The sequence below is a fragment of the Temnothorax curvispinosus genome, unplaced genomic scaffold (genome assembly GCF_003070985.1).
Source record: "Temnothorax curvispinosus isolate PA1 unplaced genomic scaffold, ASM307098v1 QBEX01014079.1, whole genome shotgun sequence".
Classification (NCBI taxonomy): domain Eukaryota; kingdom Metazoa; phylum Arthropoda; class Insecta; order Hymenoptera; family Formicidae; genus Temnothorax; species Temnothorax curvispinosus.
In genome coordinates, this window is record NW_020223859.1 from 398,934 (window position 1) to 419,671 (window position 20,738).

Consider the following 20,738-nt stretch of genomic DNA (forward strand, 5'->3'; position numbering starts at 1 on the left):
ATGAAGACCGCCACCAACACCACCGACGCTCGCTCTTCTTTCTCATTCTTGAAAAAAGCATTACGAAAGATTGTCATAAATAAATTACGCGGTTCTATAGTTTGTCCCCATATCATCTTGATTTGAAAGCAATTATTATACTTTAATCATTTACATACATTATGTTAAGATCTATATTTTGCATAATTTGATGTTACAAATCATTCTGTGACTTCTAGATGGCAAATACCTTAAAAATATCTAAAAATAATATATTGTGTTACACACATGCACGCATATTACATAGACCCTTTATAGTAAACGCACAGAAAGACTTTATTCATAAGTAAAACAGAAGAATCCCCTTTCTCCATGTATATAACATCCATACGGGAGAGCAAGCGTCGCAGGAAAATTTCGCACGAATGCCATGACGCAGTTAAATCACACCGCCTCGTTGCATCGTCATGAGCCTTTTATGCTGTCATGTTATATAGCGACGATGTAGCGAAGTAATGCAATGAGAAGATGAGCTTTTTGCGATGGTACAACCGCCTTTTCTTATAACCACCTATCAAAAACGAACCTGACGTCTAAATTATATATTAAGCCATTGAATACTCGACAAAGGGTGCTTCCTCATAATTATTAAATAATATTCATTCAGATATTGGGTGTTGTATTGAGGACGACGTGAAGAGAAATAATTACATCCTTCAGATCAATCGTTGCGCCACGCTTAACAATGACTCGATCTGCGCAATGTAAGGCGAGACGCGAAAGAGGAACTAATCGGCTTTTACATAATGTCGTACTTGTACTGAAAACTGTATGGTGCCTACCTTAACGACATTAGTCGTACTCTTCGCTTTGAAAGCCGTCTTAATATATAAATAATGACAAAGAACATTAAATCTTAACGGCTTTCTGCAAGCAGCCATCCTTCTTCCACGAGTGACCTACTTTCACATTATTATTTACACATTATCAGAGGTGGCGTCACGAAATGTGAAATCGTTGTACGTAACTCTTCAAGATTTTGTCAAATGCATATTAAAACGAAACGCAATATCCGACGAATACGAGCACAATAAAAACTGTCTAATATGTTCTGTATTCTTTTTCATTAAAGTCGTTTCACAGCTTGTAGATTTTTAAGTGATTGTATTGCTTGCAAGTGCTGTATTTCACGGAAAACAATCCAATATACTTCGTATTTTATTTCAGTAACTAACATTGCTTGCATTTCTTATTCAAGATGTTCCAAGAGACGTTGAATATCAAAGAACACTAAAGAACAATTAAATTGAACGTACTCAGAATAATACTTTTGTCTTATGATAGATAAAACCCTTTAAAAAGATTTGTTTTACTTTTGAATATATACGTATCTCTTATGTTCGCATTGCAGAATGAAACGTACATTGTATACATATGACATTTTTCGATCAACTGATAGGTAGAATAAATCGATCATAAACAACATAATATGCAAATGACAAGAGATATGAGGTGAAATAGAGGTATATGCTCTTCTATGTAATATATGGAATGTTTACTGTACGATATTTTAATGCATTCATTGTCCAATCTGCGCGTAAAATAAATCATTTTTTAACGTTCTTTTCTTCAAAGTTTGTATGTGTTAATAAACTCACGTGACGATTTAATTTGTAAATAAATTACCATACACAACACAATCACTTATAATTAATTCCTTTCAAAAAACTAATCGTTTTATACTGTCAGATACAATTAATAATAAAATCACGTTTGATCCAACTATAAATTTTGCATCGATATCGTCCGACATCAAGCCTTGATGAATTTACCGAAGCGGGCCAGAACCAAACAGGGGCGATGTCGTCAAGTGATTCACGAGAGAAACGCGCATCGGATACCAGAGCGAACGAAAGGTCAAAGCTCGAATAGCGTATCGCGCGTGCATTTAAGTATGCAAAGGATCCGCGTAAGGGATGAAATGGCCTGTGAAGAAGCTGTGCGGGTCGCCGAGTGAACGACCGGACAAGGAACGAACGCGAACGCCGGGACCCGGGAGCCGGGAGCCGGGACACGAAGATACGAAGAGATTGTGGAATGTGGAATGTGGCACCGCGGCCTGGAGGTCGCGGCGGGGGAACGAGGTCGCGGAAGGATGTACGTAGACTCTGGGGCGAGATCTTCTGAATTATTCATTCCCGGAGCGATGCGAGAGAAAAAAATAACTACGATGGAACTCGCGCAATCAGAAGGCCAGCTCCCCGTTAATTCGCGTTTCGCACCCCCTTCTCCATTTTGCACGTGCCATTCATGAAAGGGCGGGATGGTTAATCATCGCGCATACGACCCGTGCAACGTTACAGGAGCAGCGGAGACGAATCAAGGAAGGCGACATGTGAAGCGGTCGTGACTCCAGCCTCGGAAATTGGAAACTGTCCCACGAACGGAATAACGAATGCCTGCGCTTTGGCCCCTGATGGAAAGTAAACATCACTGTGAGATGCTACGCGTTACGTCAACAGAACGTACGCGATGCGATGAAATGCGAATTTAAATAATGGCCGCAAGGATATGACGAGGGCATCGTCGAAAAATTTCGTGGTGTAGTTGAAAAGAGCAACTGTCATGTTCGTGATGGATGATGCGGGATAAAAAAAGAAAGAATTTCGAACACACACACTTGCGGATAAATCTACTTCAGCTATTATGGCTTATCACCAATGTGCCAACGCCAGAACATAAACTTAAACTTTTTACATTAAGAATCTTTCGAATTCTCCCTCCAATGAGATCCTGAACATTTTTTAACGTATTATCTCTTTGACGCTCGTAAATTAAAAAGTTATGCGTAATATAGACAATGTTGAATGCTCTGGGAAAAAATCGGTATTAAGCTAATCGCGTAAAGTGGCCTTTCATTGGAGACATCGCGGAAAGCACTTCACTTTATACAGACATTTCACTAAAACGACCCGGTTGCATATTTTAAAAGTATTAAAGACAGAAAATAAATGTTAGCGAGAAAAACGTTTCAGAGTCTAGAGTCTAGACTATTATATCAATATTTTAAAAAGAAAATAAATAATTACAATTTTCTTACATGCAAAAGAGTATCAATATGGTTCAATTAACTTTTTTAATAAAGCTGCTTTTTTACGATTTTTACGACAGTATTTCATATGCTATATCTCGTTTACAATAAAAAACCTTTCCAATTTTCGATTTTCTATTTTCGTTTTTTGTTTTACGCACAATTGTAAATAGAAAGTCGTGGAATTCAAATGTTTGTCATCAAACCGACCTTTTATTCCGCAAATAATCGACTCTAGCGAAATTATTTTCTTTTCACAGGTGTTAAATATTTCTACCTTCGACCGAGTTTTATGCAATCGTGTGTACGATCACGTATGTATCTCCATATTCGTATTACCATTAATGGTGAACGTAGGATGGATGAGTCGCTTCGTAGCTCAATAAAGGAAAACTCGTGCTCTTTTTTCCAACATTAGTGGCGCCATTCATTTCCGAGGCAAAGTTTGTTTACCCGATAACTTCCGCGGTCGTTCGACGGCTGTCGTTATATTGAATATTTCATGAAGTCAACGTTGTTGCATTTATGATAATTGAAAGTACTATCGACAGGACTTCGAGGAGACTTAATATACATAATACTTATCATTTTAATAAGTATTCAAATGTCTATTCTGATAATATTGTTTATATTATAGACAGTAATGGCAAAGGTTTAACACACACGATGATATTGTTCGCAGAAATTTTGCATAATTTAAGTAATCCCAAATACTGTGCATCCGTAATTATAGATTTCTTTCAATCAATTTAAGCGTCATTAGAAAGAATAATCTACAGGAAAAGAGAAAGTAATCTAAGAAAAGGAAATACGTTATGCAAATTAAAGAAAGTTCTATAGTGATTACTAGGACATCTTTTCCCCTCTTAGACTTTTGACGTTTTTCCCCTAAGGGCATAAAAAAATTCTAGATAACGGTGGACTTTACAAAAGAAAGAACAAAGATATCTAGACAGCCATGTCTAACCACTACGATTCTAAAGAGCAAAGTTTTCGTCCGGCGAAATCCAATCCTATCTCTTGTTCCGCGGACAGCTGAAATATTCATGACAATTAAAAAGAAACTTCGAATACGGACTACAGTCAAGCATGTTTTACAGCTTCACTCTGTCGCGTTCGCGACTCCAGCCGTCGAATCCAACGTTTTGTCTGCCATTTCGCATGGTTTCGCACGGGGTGCGCACTTCCGGCTAATTTAATGTCCGAGTGCAAAGTCGGATGATCATAGCTAGACGGAGAAGGCGTGAAGTGAGAAGACTCAAACCTAGACCTCTTCATAGTTAATCCTCGAGGTAGGCGACGAACCGTTCTCACAATTGTCACAGCTCGTAGTCCAGGAATTTCATCTCGCACATAATTAATCTCAGCAGTTACGCCACCGACAAGTATAATTCCTAGCGGCTTGGCCGCTAGGTATTCGGCACGGGCCGTTACGAAAGCCAATGCTACAATGTTCCGCACTACTGTCCGCTGCCTCCGCCGCAAACTCGAGGTTTCCTCTCCTTCCGGAGTAGCCGCGCGTTTCCGTGTACAACGGCGAAACAACGGCGCCAAGCCATCCTGTTCGTCTCTCTGGGCTCTCGTCGTCTGTACTCCGCATTGCCGCATTCCGTGCCAAGATAGCTCGCTGACGACCGCGTTGCGTGAAATTGCGCTAAACGAAGATACGTAATTCGGTAGCTTTCATCGCCAAAAAACGTTCTGTTCAAAGCTTCTGTTTGGTCATTTTGTCGATACAATCCAACAATACTATACGAATATTGCGTGAAACTGTTTTATTTGCAAGTATTGGTTTCTTAATAATCAAAATTGGTATCTATTTATCGTTGTTGTCGCTGAAAGTAAAAACGGTAAACTGACAACAAAATTAATATGTAGTATCTCGAAAAGTGTCTTATATAAAAAATTTACTTTCGCGAAAGCTATCGTGGAGCCCCATGCCCCATGCCGCATGCATCGTGCTCATTTAATAGTTAGAACCCGGAGGTATCCATTAGGAGATCCTTAGTTTGCTTGGAAACTTGAAGCAGTATCTCTTGCTCGTATATAACTCGTAGAGGAAGCGGCTTACTATCGGCGCCCCTGGATATAAAGCCGAAGTTTCCTCTCTTCTCCGAGGGATTTTCTAAGCTTTAGGACATGCACTAGGCGGCACTCTGTAAACGATCGCCATGCGCCTCGTGTGCCATATTAATAAGGCCATCTCCATAGACGACTTAATATTGGACATGGCACGCGATTCCGGACGATCCTTAGAAGTAGAAACGATTTATGACCGCGAACGGCGGAGGATTTGTAAATAGAATCTCGCTCAAGGAGCGTACTCGGAGGACGCGCGTGCGTGCTCCGCATAAACGACGGAGGACGCGCGCGCTGTATGCAAAGAACTCAACTAAATATATAATATGTATGTACTATACCTATAATTTCCGTTTTTATCAAAACAAAATATTAATCTACACGGCATAGACTCGGTCATCGACTATAAATCGTAGAAAAGGGCCAGCACAAGATTTTTCTTCACAACGTTCGCCAACAAGTGGAAATTTAATAAAAATAACTAACAGAATTGACTTTGGCAGCGCTCCCGTTCTGAGATTTAGTTCCAGAAAATTCTTTTCAATTATAGATACAAGTATTAAGTACGTTCAATTAAATGAAAATATTGAATGCAAATAAAAAGTTTTCGGAAAGAAATACACGATTCATTTTTTAGGTGGTTGAATGAAATGCTGGCAGCGAAAGAATAAATTTGAAATTATCGAGGGACAAACTTGAAGTCAACCAATCTGCTCTGCAACTTGAAAGGCAACCAACGTAAAGAACAAATTGCCATTAGTTGATGTCCATCTGGGGTGTGCGTCTAAATTAACGAACAACAGTCGAGATCTATTCTCTAGAGATAAAGTTCCTGAGGAATACTTGGACAGTATAGCCGTAGGCGAACGTTCGAAAACCAACCACGGAAATTTCTGACGGTCTGTAACTGACGACGAGATGTAACTGCCGAAATAATCGCTCGAGTGATTTGTACGGGCATGGGCATGGGCATGGGCATGGGCATGGGCAGCGCGTAGGTGTCTACGTTTCGCGAAGCATTGCGCATTACCGGATTGTTTGCCATGCATTTCCAACGGTCCGTCTTGTCTGTCGGAAGTTCCGCCGGTCGACGTGACCCCAACGCAGTTCGATGCATAATGTGCGACAGCACAAATTCCGCTATGAGCATTTGCATACGTAAACGTATGCCGCCGCGGGCGCGGGCGCGTCCGCAGCGATCATCGCTAAAGCGCGCTACAGCGATCCCGAATCGGTTGACAGCTAGAGCGATCGACGCTCTTGGATTTTTATCCTTGGATTTTTAACATCGCATCGTGCAGATCGATCATGTAGATTTCGTAATGCGATGTTAAAAGTATCTCTTTGAGTCACGATGACATCTCTCGGACCGAATCGACGCAACGGTGATATTACATTTTTCCCAAATGGATAACGGATTTAGTAGAAGGGAAGTGCAACCACAAGTTCACAAAAAGTAGATTCATATTCCGTTCGTAGGAAGGGAAACCGAGTTTGGCGGAGAAAATAAAATCTGTCCCGACCATAGAGACACGTCCCGTTGTATTCGGAGCAGCATCCCCTTCTCGTCGTCGTAACTTCCTCCTTCCTGAACTCGCAACCCGTCCGCATGCTCTTCCGCTACTCTTCCTGTTTCCGCATAACTTGACTGACTCATCGCGCGCGTGTTAAGTTATCCTATACACCAATCGGTGAGCCTTAACGTGCAACGCATCTTGAGAACAAATCTTTCAAACAGAAATTTCTAAATTTAGTGCATTCAACACGTGTGCGTGCGTTCAAATCATCCCATTAACCGTCAAGGAATCGCACGTCGAATTTCGGTTCTTCAGACGCCGGGAACGACACACAACATAGGTATCGATATAAGCGAAAGGGATAACGCGAAAGGGGTTGGCGCAACGGAATGTACATCGTGGCACAACGGTGTCGCGGCCTGGGGAACGCTGTTGTCCCGGCGCATCCCACGTTACGGCTGCAATCGAGCTGGCAGGTACTGCGAGCGAGTGTCAAGGGAACACGCCGCGCGACCGTCGTGCAATCAGGCACGCCACCAGCCCGCTGTGATGCAACGGAAGTGGAAGAGGGTACCTATACCTATACCTATACCTATACCTTCACTCGCGCGTTGCCGTGGGACTTGACGCGCGGCGAATATAAGCGAACGAGCTTCGAGCTCACGAAGAAAGACGCCTTAGCACACCGCGACTATACAAAATATTTTTTAATCAAAATAAGTACTCTCATTTCAAACAAAATATGCGCATAAAATTACACTACAGTTACATTACAGGTTTACATATAAAATGATGAACTGTAAAAAATATACGTCTGTGTGATACACACACACACACACACACACACACACACACAAGGTATCCCAAGTTTACAGTGCTATATCTCGCTATCTAATAATTTTATTAAAAAATGTTTTTTCAGACAAAAGTTGTATGGTTTTGGAGGGGGCACATAATCCAGATGTGAGTCATGTCGTAGATGTCATCGTTTTCAAGAAATTTTAAAGGTGACTAATTTCTTAAATGGAACTTGATTTTTCCTTTTAGATAAAAATTGTCTCGTCGAGATGTTTTCAAAACATTATAATAAAGCTCTCTTTTGCTTACTGAAGAATTTCCTAAGATATTTTAAATATTGTCATAATATTTTCAATGTAAAATATGAAGAAAATATCTCGTAAAGTATTATATTATAATAACTTTTTTTCAACAATCGATTCATTTCATTATTCTATATATAAAAGTATGAAAGTAAAGTTATAAAAACATGAATACTTTATGAGATATTTCATATTTTATATTAAAAATATTATGACAAAATTTAAAATATCTCAGGAAATTCTTAACAAAAGAGAGCTTTATTATAGTATTTTGAAAACATCTCGACGAGATCTACAACTTTTATCAAGAAAAAAATCAAGTTCCATTTAAGAAATTAGTCGCCTTTAAAATTTCTGGAAAACGATGACATCTACGACATGACTCATCTAGATCATGTGTCCCCCTCCAAACCATGCAACTTTTGTCTGAAATATTTTTCAATAAAATCATCGGGGTTCGCGAGATATAACATTGTAAACTTTAAAACGGGACACTTGAATATATTATATAAAAAATTTTAAAAACATTCAATATCTCAAAATTCTAAATAGTAGAAAAATATATGTTCAAAATTATTCCTGTAACGTTTAATATATATATATAATCCATATTAAAATATATATTACACATATGTCCGACCTTCGTTTTTGCCAAGTATTCTACGTTAAATTCCTACCTACGATAAATTGTGGTACAGGTGAAGTAAACGTCTTGCTGCAACGGACTTACGCTCGTTTTGGATCCTAAAACACTGCATTCAAGCGCAACGTAAATTCTGCGAGAACGCAGAAGCACGAGAAATCCCCGACGAATGTACATAGATTATTAAAGTAAAGCTAGATTTAAAGCGCATTTAGCCGTTTCGGAGAACGTCAACCCACCGTCTAATTTCCTATATTTTCCTTCGTATTACTATTAGGGCTTCTGCAAATACTCATGGTCATTATTACGCAATGTCAAATATAGTTTCCAAATGTACGTGGATAGAACTAACACTGAGTTTGTCGTCATGAAGTGGAAAAGAATCCACATTAAATTCTATTTGCGTTAACTTCCTCTTACGAGTAACGAAACAGTTTGCAAGTTTTGCCAAGCCACTCTAGCAATGCACGATTTACACGTGCACCACCATTGCACTTTCCCCTAGGTAACAGAAGTACGTAACGCGCTACAAATTGGCTACTACCCTCTGCCTTGCTCAAGCACTACCGGGACTTGTGCCATAAGTCACCCTACTCGTTTCTCGCTCCACCCTCACCTTGGGACGAATCGCATCTCGAATTCAATTTCACGAAATGGTCATTACATCACAAATTTCTAAGTGTTTTCGTAAAACTATTGAAACGTAAAATATTGAATAAGCTGACTTTAATTCCTCAATTCACCAGCAGCGTTATCCTAATGAATTAACCGTCCACAACAAACATTTTAAATAAATCACATCGATATAGGTTTATCTCGCCTCGTTAAAAAATATCTTCATCCATATATAGATTTGCATGCAGAAGGATTCTTAAAGAAGAACTAATCGGCGGCCAATACATTAAGAATTTAATCACGGTTAATACGAAATTAATGAAGCGGGCAATCGTTAAAAAAAACTCTTGCTATGACTTTACTTTCTGCCGGTTATAGCGTGACCCTTAACGCTCTTAAAATCGTTACTATGTCTCAAAGATCTCTGCACTCTTGAGCGCTGAATTTTAGCGAACGATCCTATACGCAAAGATATTTCGCTTGGAATTCCCTCGTGAACGAATACAATTTTCCGAAGAAAGTATCACAAGTGTAAACTACGTAAATTACAGAAATAAAAATCAATAACGGATTATATTCTTGGCTAAATAATAAAAACAAGCAAATATTCAGATTTACAATAATATTGATTAAGAGTAACAAAATAGATTGTCATTACAAATCACGTTTGCTTTAACTAGCAATCGTTGGCAAGTGTAGAAATCAATGTCATTCGGCACCACTGGTCATAGTGGATGCAACGCTAGAAATTCTCTCTGGCACACTTTCTCTACGTACTCTTAATGTATGTATATATATATGTATATATACATATATGTACTATATGTTTATATTCACGTGACCATATCGGTATAATTTAACATATGGAACACGGCTGCATTCCATTGACGGCAGACAACCGCGAATAGACTCTACCGGACAACGGAAGGCTTGAATTAGGTGCATGACAAATCGCTGTGCATGGATAATTTATCTGTTAACATAACGTTGTCTGCCACTGCTGAACATGGCGAAACAACCTGTCTAATTATAATTTACGAAAAGGATATATGATATCATACGCGAGAGCGTCTAAATGACGAAAATTATGAAGATACAAAATTTACATATTGATGCGTTATAATTATGTTGTTAAGATAATATAATTAAAGGGCAGGAGCAAACATGTAAAAACTGATATTTACTTCATATTACTCGATAGAAGCTTAATTTTTTAAATATTCTAACAGCTTTTCGTTTAATTTACGTTCAATAAATAGAAACTAAAATTACGTATTATTCTCCACTGTGATGTAACGTAATCAATTTTCATTTTTAATTGACGGTAATATGCAAAAGAAATGGCAGGTTTTGAATGTTTACTCCGTAGATATAGATCACTTACTCAGACCAGATACGACGAATGTTGAAGTGATGAAACTGTAGAAAAACAATTTCATCTGGATGACCAATGAATGTGTACAGAAGACAATCGATATTCGGTGGGTATCGTTTCGGATAATCGGGAGATGTAAAAGTGCCACCTTGAGGTCTGTCCGAGCTGCTGTATACAACACATGAACAACCTGTAAAAAAAAAGAAGTATCATACAGACATTGCACATAACAAATGTAAAAGTTTAGAAAAATAACTCAAGGCATAGAAAAACGAAGTAATGGAAAATGTCGGCAATATCGAATCGTATCTAATCAACACTGCAAGCTTCGTCAGACGTGACGTGTCTCGTCCCGAACGATTTTAATGTAGAGATATCGGGCATTGTGTCGATAATGAAATTCACCATCTGACATTGCTTCCAGGATGAGGGGCGCAAGCATGCAAGAGAAAAGTTTTCTTATTTCCAAAATGAAGTCGTCGGTCCGCGCATCGATTTAGCGTCCTCGCTTTCGTGCTACCAGCCGCGTCGAATGCCAAACTCAAAGAATTAAATTAAAGTTTGACTTTTCGGGAAGGAAAACTCCACGAAGAAGCACATAATAATTCACGCGGTAAATGTCACTCTCGACAACGAGTCAATCGCGTCAGTTAAAAATGAACGAGTTTAAATAAATGCTTATTAGCGATGGTAATGCAGCCATTTTACGAAAAGATTCGCTTTGCGTACGTACGTGATCCGCATCGACGCGATATAGAGACGAGATATTACGAGACATAAATTTACCCCAAACGTATCCGGCGGATCAGACGGCGAATGATTAAGCAAGCCGATAATTTATAGAGGAGTCGTTGCAAAGACCAGCCGACGTGGCTCCTATTATCCGAGAAGCCGTGACTCGCACAACTGGGAATTGCGAAAATTTAATTTCCTGTTTTTCAATTAACTTTTACGTTAGTCGGACACAGCGGGTCTTCTCGGCGCGGCGAGCGGACACACGGGAGAATGCAAAGACCCGTCGTATCTATGGTTAAATAATGGCATGACACTTGAGTTATACCGCCGGTACAAAAGCCCGAACATTCTCGACCAGTTTTATGCTTTGGGGACCCCATTGTATCCCGTAACTCGGCGTAATGCGGAGGGAGTGATTCTTTTTTTTTTTTATTCCGCAGAGGTATGTGTACCGAGCTGTGTAATATACCGGTTTATTGTGCGCCCATTGTTGTAGAAAATAAAGCGATTCAGGGTGTAGAACCGACTGTGTGGGTAAGTTGAAATTCGACCTGCAGTGCAAATGCTATGAGACTCTCAGCGCTCATAAAGCGAGACATTTCGCAATCTTCTCAAAGAAAAAATAATGCCAAAGTCCTTTGAAAATTACGTATCTTCTGCATTATAAATTTTAATTCACATAAAACAATAAGAAAAATTCGACTATGTTTTCTATTACGAGAAGGGAGAAATGCGAATGCGGTGTTATATGTTCGAATGTGATAAAATTAATTTTAATATAATATATAAAATATAGTAAAATAATATACAAATGTTTTATAATATCTTTTACAGACAATATAATCTATATGGCAGAACGGAAGATCGCGCTAATGGGGAGAGAAATGTGAATCGTTATAGTACCACGTTAATGCGAATACAATCATTTATCCAAGATAATATCGCCATCGCTATACCCTCACGATTCGTCTCTGTCGGTGCACTAGTGCTTTGCAATGATTATTCTGGCTGAAACGATCCATTAGCGAGCATTCGTTCGGCACAGCAAGACTAATGCAAACAAAGCAATTTATAAGGATAGTGACGCAATTAATCAGTCTTTCGAAAAAGCGAGAGAAACACGAAAAGAAAGAAGCGGTGCGCCAACGAAAGAACATATCGCGTTTCGCGCGCAACGAATTAATAGCTCCACGAGCCACAAGTTGGAAGGGTCTTTAGTAAATTAGCAAAAACAATGTCTTCTTTTCTGTGTCCCTTTCTCCCCATACCTCTATCTATCTCTACTTAACTATAGCAAGCGTTTTCAGTTTTTCAGTCTTTCCATCACCCTACTGCTTTGCCTTTTACTGCCTTTCACTGCCTTCTCACTTTATTTTTCGTCAGCTTGCTTTCGTCGTCGTTTCGTCGCCACGTCGTATATAGGTTTCTACATCCTTTGGGTGGAAAGACACCCAGCGACCTGTCGCGTGAAACGTACCAATGATACTTGAACTTATTTGTCTCGTTTCATAAGATACGCTGTGACATTTGCAATTTTCTAGTGTCTAGTATCGCGATGCTATTCATTTCACTCTTGTACCACCTATGTACATAAATCCTTTAATATATAAATGTTCATGTATATAGACAAAAAGTTTCGTTATATCTCCATTTCCTATAATTAATCAAATATTTTAAATTAAAATTCTCACGTTATAGATACTAAATTAATTGTATTTAAATAATTAGAAATTAATTACAAATAATTAAAGAGAAAAAACCGAAACGGATCACCGAGGCTAAATTAAAGCCTAAATTAAAAGGTAACAATCACTAGTGTCATGTTGATTAACGCCGCATTGTAGGGTAAAAAGTAGAATGTCAGAGGCGTAAAAATGCTGGCACAGCTACTTCCTCATGACGGAACTGTCCGAGAAACCTAGAGAATATTTTAAATGGCGGCAGAACTAATTCTCCTCTCGCATCACACATGTACGTTAACGTATGTACGATACATGCTGAGAATAGCATGTACAATGTTAAAAGCGACTACGGTCTCTTGGCTGCTGAAGTGGGGCGCCAGGCCGCTCTAAAACACTCGGAGACATCATTGTTCAGTCACGTTCGCCGGCATTGACTCAAGCATCCTCAAGTTGCACTCTATTTATAACGTACTTTGCGATAGTTACAGAAGAAAGAGCAATAGGCTTTTCCATGAACGAGGAAAAACACGCATACGATTAACAACGGACTCGCAAGTGTACCCGTGTCACGACACTAATTAACATGCGGCGATTGTTTGTACGCAGACATGCACAACCTGCACGAATATCGATCATTCATAACATATAAGGTCTATAAAATTAATCGCTTTCGAACATTAAGCGGCGTAAAGAACTTGTATTTTACATGAGAATAAAAATGACATAATTCACGACAAAAAAGACAAAATGGAAGAGATTATATTACAATGAAGAATATTACTTTCGTCTAGTGTTATGTATATTAATATCAACAGCATACGTATACATATATGAGAATTTGTACTCTTTTCAAATGTCATTATTCAATGCTTTTATTCTTTTCCCAAGATATACAAATCACATTTATAGAAGATAGATACATTAAGTCCTTTTAAATTGTCATTATTTATCAATGCCTAATGTGATCTTTTTCTCGCATGACAGAACGCATTCCCTCAAGCATTATAGTGTGCTGTGAGAACTCCGACAGGTGATCCGTAAGCTGTGACGCGCGAAGGGACGTCTTCCCACGACTCTTCGGCTGCCTATACTATTATACGACAGTCACACGAACATCAAAGACATAAGATCAGGATGCCACACTAAGAAGCAATGATATTATTGCCGCACCGGAAACAGTAGAAATCACTTAGCACTCAATTCCAGCCGCAAGTTGACTTTTCTGAATTCGGACTGATGCCGCAAGCTGTTGGCAAGATCGAAACTTGGAAGTTTCCACAAAAGCGAGAGAAACTCTGCATCGCGCCTCATCCATTGCTATTTCATACATATATTTATATGTATTATAAATATGTACAGGGTGTCCGAAGCAAGTGCAACTGTTATATTGACCGCGAGTCTGAGAAAAAACGAGTACTAACTCTAAGAAAATATATATATTCTTTTTAATGTTGAAATACCAATAATCCAATAGTTCTGGTTATAGGCGAGAAATTAAAAATTAAAGTAGATTGAAGCTTAAAGTAAACTTGACCTAAGACTTTAACAGAATTTTAATTTAAAGTTTAGCTACTGAAATATATATCAAAAGTTAAGAAGTTGTGAGAAAGTATATGGCAAATCAAATTTTCTCCGTAGAACATTCTACTTCAAAATAATAAAAGAAATCGTAACTAACAATAAGTAAAATTGCGGTATACTTGACACCTATATATATTCACACAATTCTAGAATACACATCTATAGGTATATATGAATAGACCATCTACATTCTATATGTATATAAACATACTTGTCTATATATATAGAATGTAGATAAATCTATTTATATACAGGTGGAATCTATAGAATTCTTTATCTATCTCAGATAGATAAGGATCCATCGCAATGCAGCAGGCAATGCGATGCATCTAGATATCTGATGCTGAAAGCACGACTACCACTACACTTAGATCACGCGATTACTTGGTGGACACAGAAAGGCTTCTGCTAAAAGCTGCCGGATAAAGAAGCAAAAAAAAAGTGAAAAAACCGAGAAACGAGAAGACATAAAAGAGGAAGGAGAGGGAGGAAAGCGCACTGCGCGTTAAAGAATAGCGTTTCCTACGGAACTTTGGTGTATCCTGACTATTTCCGGTTAAAAATGTCACCTCAAAGCACAATAGCTTCACACTCAATTATCTTGAAAATGGATCATTTTCAAAAGGAATAAAATCCTTGGAAGATCGAATCTTTCGACGCATCGTCTGTTTGCACAAATTACTATTGACTTTCCCTTATACATATAATTTTACGTGTCAAATTAATCTCTATACTTATACTTAACTTTTCGTTTCCATGAGAATTTAGTTGTCATAAAATCATAAGTTTCGTCGATGTCGTAACATATTGTATATCGTCACCATAATGGCAATGGATTGGAAAGATGTCTTTTTTTACACTAGATAAAATATGTCGTAGGAAGTATTGATTTTAAAGGAGCTACGGCTACTATTCCTTTGAGAGCCGATGTCACGAAGTAGACAAAGTTAAGAGAGGACGAAATAAATTGATAATATCTTTAACCGAGGCCGGTAGCTATCAAATGCCATTTTACGAGATCGTCCTATACTTCAAGTCATTCACGTGACTGTAAAATGTGCTTATATATGTTATCCTTGGATATTTAACCTTCTGGGATAGAAAACAACTTCAATATTCACGAATTGTACCGTTTTTGATTAGACAATTTCTACATAGCATCCACGCTTTCCAATAACTTTTATGAAATCTTGAAAATATTCGCTAAACCATTATTTTTTATTATCCGCTTAAATTTTCGGGTAAAAAATAAAAAAATTCACAAATTAAATGGATACGAAATGTATCCACAAATATATATATATATATTTACCTTATCTAAATAAAACAAATTTGCTACAATCATGCAAATAAATGCAGTCAAGCAAATATTGAGGATTTTATTATTAAAAGCTGTATTTCTCCGCGCTATTTCTATTTTATGGATATATTAAAAAATTGTTACCGCTTATTTTTCCATGGCATGTACATGCATATACCTACGCTAGATCATTTCCAATGTGAATCAGAGGTTGGTCAGTACTGAACACTTTTATCCGACTGCATGCGCGCTTCGTAAATGTTTTCATTAAACGACTTTTGGCGTGTATTTGTATCAACACAGCACTACGTAATGTCAACAACAATTGCATATCACCCGCTTGGATATTCGCAATTCTTCCAATCGTGTCGGAATAAATTTTAAAAGCCGCTTTTATATTTCAATTATTCTTCACACTCGATGTAAAATTTATTGGGAAAAGCCTTCTATATATATATATATGTTGTTACATTTCCATTTCGTACATCTATGCAACGTGCGAGAGAAAAATATGTAGAAATGAAAGATTTATTGCAAATTAAACTTCAATCCATTTTCCACTAATAAATACCAGAATAAACCTAGATAAATGTTAATATACATATAAAATATGAATTATAATCAATTTTTCACGTACATAATTTATAAGTAACATTATATGTATATCTCAATATTATTTTCTAATATTAATCAAATGTCGACATGTCGACAAATAGAAAATAGATTAAAATGCTAGAGATTTCCTCATTCCTCAATTCTCTGTTAACAGCAACGCATGTGTGTCCTTAATCACGATATATCGTAGCACGCCATTACTCACAATCAGTACGTCCGTGAAAAAATTGCGTAATCTGGACTATCGGCACTTCTTTATGGATTGTTCCGCGCAATACCGATTTGATAGGTCGTGCGATGTACAAGATAGTGGATATCAATCTAGGAGCAGGTGGCCGGAATATTCACAAACAAGCTAGCAAGAATTTATATACAACCGTACAGCGCCAGCAGTTTTGTTTTATCTACTATTGGCTCGGGGATTTCCGTGATATTCGCGGAACAGAATTTTTTTATGGCCACGAGCAGGTATTTATTCATGAATCCGGAATGACAATGTAGCCGCAATGCTTTCTCGTCTCGCGCGATCGAGCTCCCCGCCATGCGAACGAAGGTTATATAACTATGTTCATCCGTGTTTTTTTTTTTTATTTTACTAATGTAAATGTTAAGCACATTTAAATTGCAGAAAAAGTTGCACTACGCAAACATTAAGTTTAATATTTTTTATGTACTTTCGCGAGCAACGCCAACAGTTTGCTATTACCTTGCGTTTGTACGCATTTGAAAATGCATGTATATGTATGTATATGTGTATGTGTAAGTATATACATATACACATACGCGCGCACGCAACAGAACTTAATAAAAATAATACGACAGGGCACAAAATGTTATTCCGCTCGAATAGTATGTTGCAGAATCGGAAAGAAAATGTTTCCTGATTCAATTTTAAGAGCCGGAATTGTCCTCATCATGTTGGAACAAAGTCTTCAGAAAACCAACCTATTATTACTTGTGCTAGAATTTCGTACGGTAGAAAGCCTGAGTAAGAAAAATTTCATGTAATATTAGAAGCAATACACACGACCTGACATTGGTGGAACATCTATGATAGTAAAAGCATTGAATCTACGAATCCAGTTGACATTGTTTTTATAGAGTATGTATGACACTGCTTATATCACGTCAATTACCTATTCCCGTTTTGTATTTGCAAGTTCAATTTGAATTCACTAGGTGTCGTACGAATTATCGAAATAATTGTTCGAAAATTAACGAGGTTTCCATTCTCCAATATCGACAATAATTTATATTCAATTTCATACACGCGCATCCCTATACGTTGGCTGTTGAAATTTGTATGGTCGGAATACGCGAATCGTACTGACGGTACACGGCATTAGTGAAATCGTAATTGAAATATTAATTTATGACGCATAACGACCACCTAGTAATTAACACGCTCAGTAACCCTGTGTCAACGGATGCGCAATGCATGCATTACGGCGACACGGCCACATTACATAAATACTCGGCTTTAGTCTGACCTCGGCCAGATCATAATGGGCGAAGTATACAATTCTGCCATTATCCGCGGAACACCAACGTTCACAGCAAAAATCCATGAATATGTCTGCGGAAACCACGTTGCATTTGTTAAAAATGTATCGATGCGCATATTTATATCATTAAATTATTACATGACGATGTAAAAATATATACGGTTATTATTTTTGTTCTCAAATTCCCCTAATTCGATTATTCAAGCCAATTGATCGAAAATATTGATCATCGCGAGTAATTATCCCGATAGATTAAATTAAATTTCGTGAAAATAATTTCAAAAATGTGCAATGTTTTTCATTTTTGGGGTTGCTAATTTCCACATAAAATTGATTATAGAAAATTAATAAGTAACAAAGATTTCGTTGTGTATAAAATATCTCTGAAAATATTATTTGTTAAAGATATATCTTTTTTATATTATTATTCAAGAAAAAAGGATCTCCGCGCGCGGTTTTAAACTTAAACGTGAATATATAGGATGCGATTACATATACGCGGTCACTTACTCTTACGATTCTGAAAAATGTGAAAAATTCCGGACACGCTCGCCCGAAATATTGAGAAAAATGTTGTAGACGTAGCGGTCGTATATAAATCGTGCATTACGTCATGACGTGATGCACTGCCGTATTATCGCTGTTACAACAATGCTTTTCTCTTTTTGCGAGAATCGAGATGCAGCAACATGGTCAGCCGAACTGAACCATGTATCAATTACATGAAGCTGCATCGTACGAATAAATAGACTGTTAGTGGTTACGCGTTCGCAGAATAAACGTGACTTCCGTTACTCCGTGTGTTGGATATCAGCGAACCGATGTAGATCCCTTTTAATGGAGATATTCACTGGATTGAACAGGATGAGATCACTAAAATTATTCAGAATAGAACGAGTATTATGATAGATCGGCTTTCGTCGTGCCATTTGGTAATCATCATATCGAAATAAACACATTATAGCGTTGCGGTTAAAAGTTACAAATTTAATTATGTATGTTAATGTTCGATAAGCTAGATAATGTTAACTATTAATGAGAAAATATATGTATAAACCAAGCAATTATCGTCTAAATATTAATTCAAGAAATATTGTAAATTTATTAACGTATCATCCCCAAATTAGAATTTTCTGATACTTTCGTAACTTTCTTTAAATATTTATTTTCCTGTTAAAATAACCAATAGATTTCTAATCGAACACAGAAAGCATTGATAACAAATAAATATCAAGAACCATATACCTATATAAATTATTTCCAATTCTTGAATAAATTAATGTTAAAGTTAAGAATTGTACAAAATAAACAACTTGATAATAAATACAGTTGCCAATTAGTACTATCAAAGTTAAGACGCATCTTTTCACAATTAAATACTATTCCTATTCGCGGGGTAATAGCAACTATCTTAAAGTGACAAAACTTTAACCGAGCTTATACTGCAAATTGCAAACGACCGAATACGCGAACACTTGTAGAACTTTCATTTGGAGTTCTTCTGATGTAAAGGACAGATTATGGACGAACAAAATAAGAGAGAGAAAGAGAGAGAGAGAGAGAGAAAGAGAGAGAAAGAGAGAGAGGCACTACGTACGTAATGAAACAAATGTTTTGAATGTAGTCGCGTCTTCATTTAAAAGTAAAGGGGGTAATTTGTATGCCGCGCATACTGCTAGCGACATACGAAATTCTAGTCTTGGTGACCTAGTAGGGTGGCATAACTGGTAATAATGTAAGTACATTAAGCGCGCGATTTCATATCGAGAATATACCTGGTAGTCTTGATGGGCTCTACACAAACTCTGTATTTGAATTTAAGCCAATATAAACTATATGTATCGACGAGAGCATTCTTATTTTTGTCTTCGTGATTGCATTAATGATCTAATTGTTTGACACATTAAAAGAAGATAAAGAAACAAATATCTATAAAATTTGTTAAAAATAAAAAAAATAACTTTAAATCTTCAAAAAAAGAAACGGATAATGAGAATCTTTCGCATAAATACCAGAAGCAAAGATCTCTGACTGTTGCATGGACGGTAGTGAACGAGTTGGTTGTATAACGAGATTCACCTGCATAATGCAGAAAAGACTATACAAGTTTTATATTACAGTGCACGAAGCTTGTGCAGACGCTACGCTAAACGCACTTTCAGAAATGTTGCATTTGCATCGAATAATAATTTACTCTGAATGTACAAAACTAAAAGAAGATACGTTATTGACACGTAAACCAGAAGTAGTTGAACAATATTGGAAACTAATATTTTGTGATATCAAACATCGTGGATATTATTTAGATTTTATACACTTTGGATATTCCACTGTACCATTCATATTCCTACGAGAGCAGTTGCGCTTCGACAAAAGACTTGAATCCGCTAGAGAGCAATTATAAAATATCTACATAAATATCTATCTTTTGCGCATATACATCGATACAGCTTCGAGACATGTTTTAAATATGGTTATATAGCAGTAAATTAAATCGCGTTACACAGTTTCTCCTTATTCATAGATCAGTATTCGACATTTTTAAATGAAATGCAATTATTTTGCTTAATTACACACTTTATCATGCATTTGTTCCGTAAGATGCTAACAATTTATCAGAGAATAACTAAATAGAGAAACGCCGCTGTTCTAGAATAGTATAACAAGAAAATTATTATTTTAGAGTTGTAGATAAGATGCAAATCGCAAAAACAGGAAAATGCGCGTGACGGTATTCGCTGGAAACTCTCTGGTTGATAACCAGCTAGATAGTATTTGCAATGAAAAAAAAATACAGACACTGCGTACCAAAGAATATCTTTTCTTTTTTTCATGCTGCCGCAAAATGTGAAGACAATTAAAAATAAATTGCCGGTATGGACCATGCACATACCGAACGTGACATTTTGAAATGTCTGTCT

General features: G+C 37.2%; 1 protein-coding gene across 2 annotated transcripts in view; it reads right to left on the reverse strand.

Annotated features, from left to right (window-relative positions):
- Window positions 1–20,738, reverse strand: part of LOC112464299 (suppressor of lurcher protein 1) — a 242,439-nt gene that overhangs the window by 174,567 nt on the left and 47,134 nt on the right. For both annotated transcript variants that reach the window (XM_025031213.1, XM_025031214.1), the window contains exon 3: window positions 10,409–10,589. In XM_025031213.1, coding sequence (XP_024886981.1) covers window positions 10,409–10,589 — 181 coding nt within the window. The remainder of the gene's footprint in view (window positions 1–10,408; window positions 10,590–20,738) is intronic.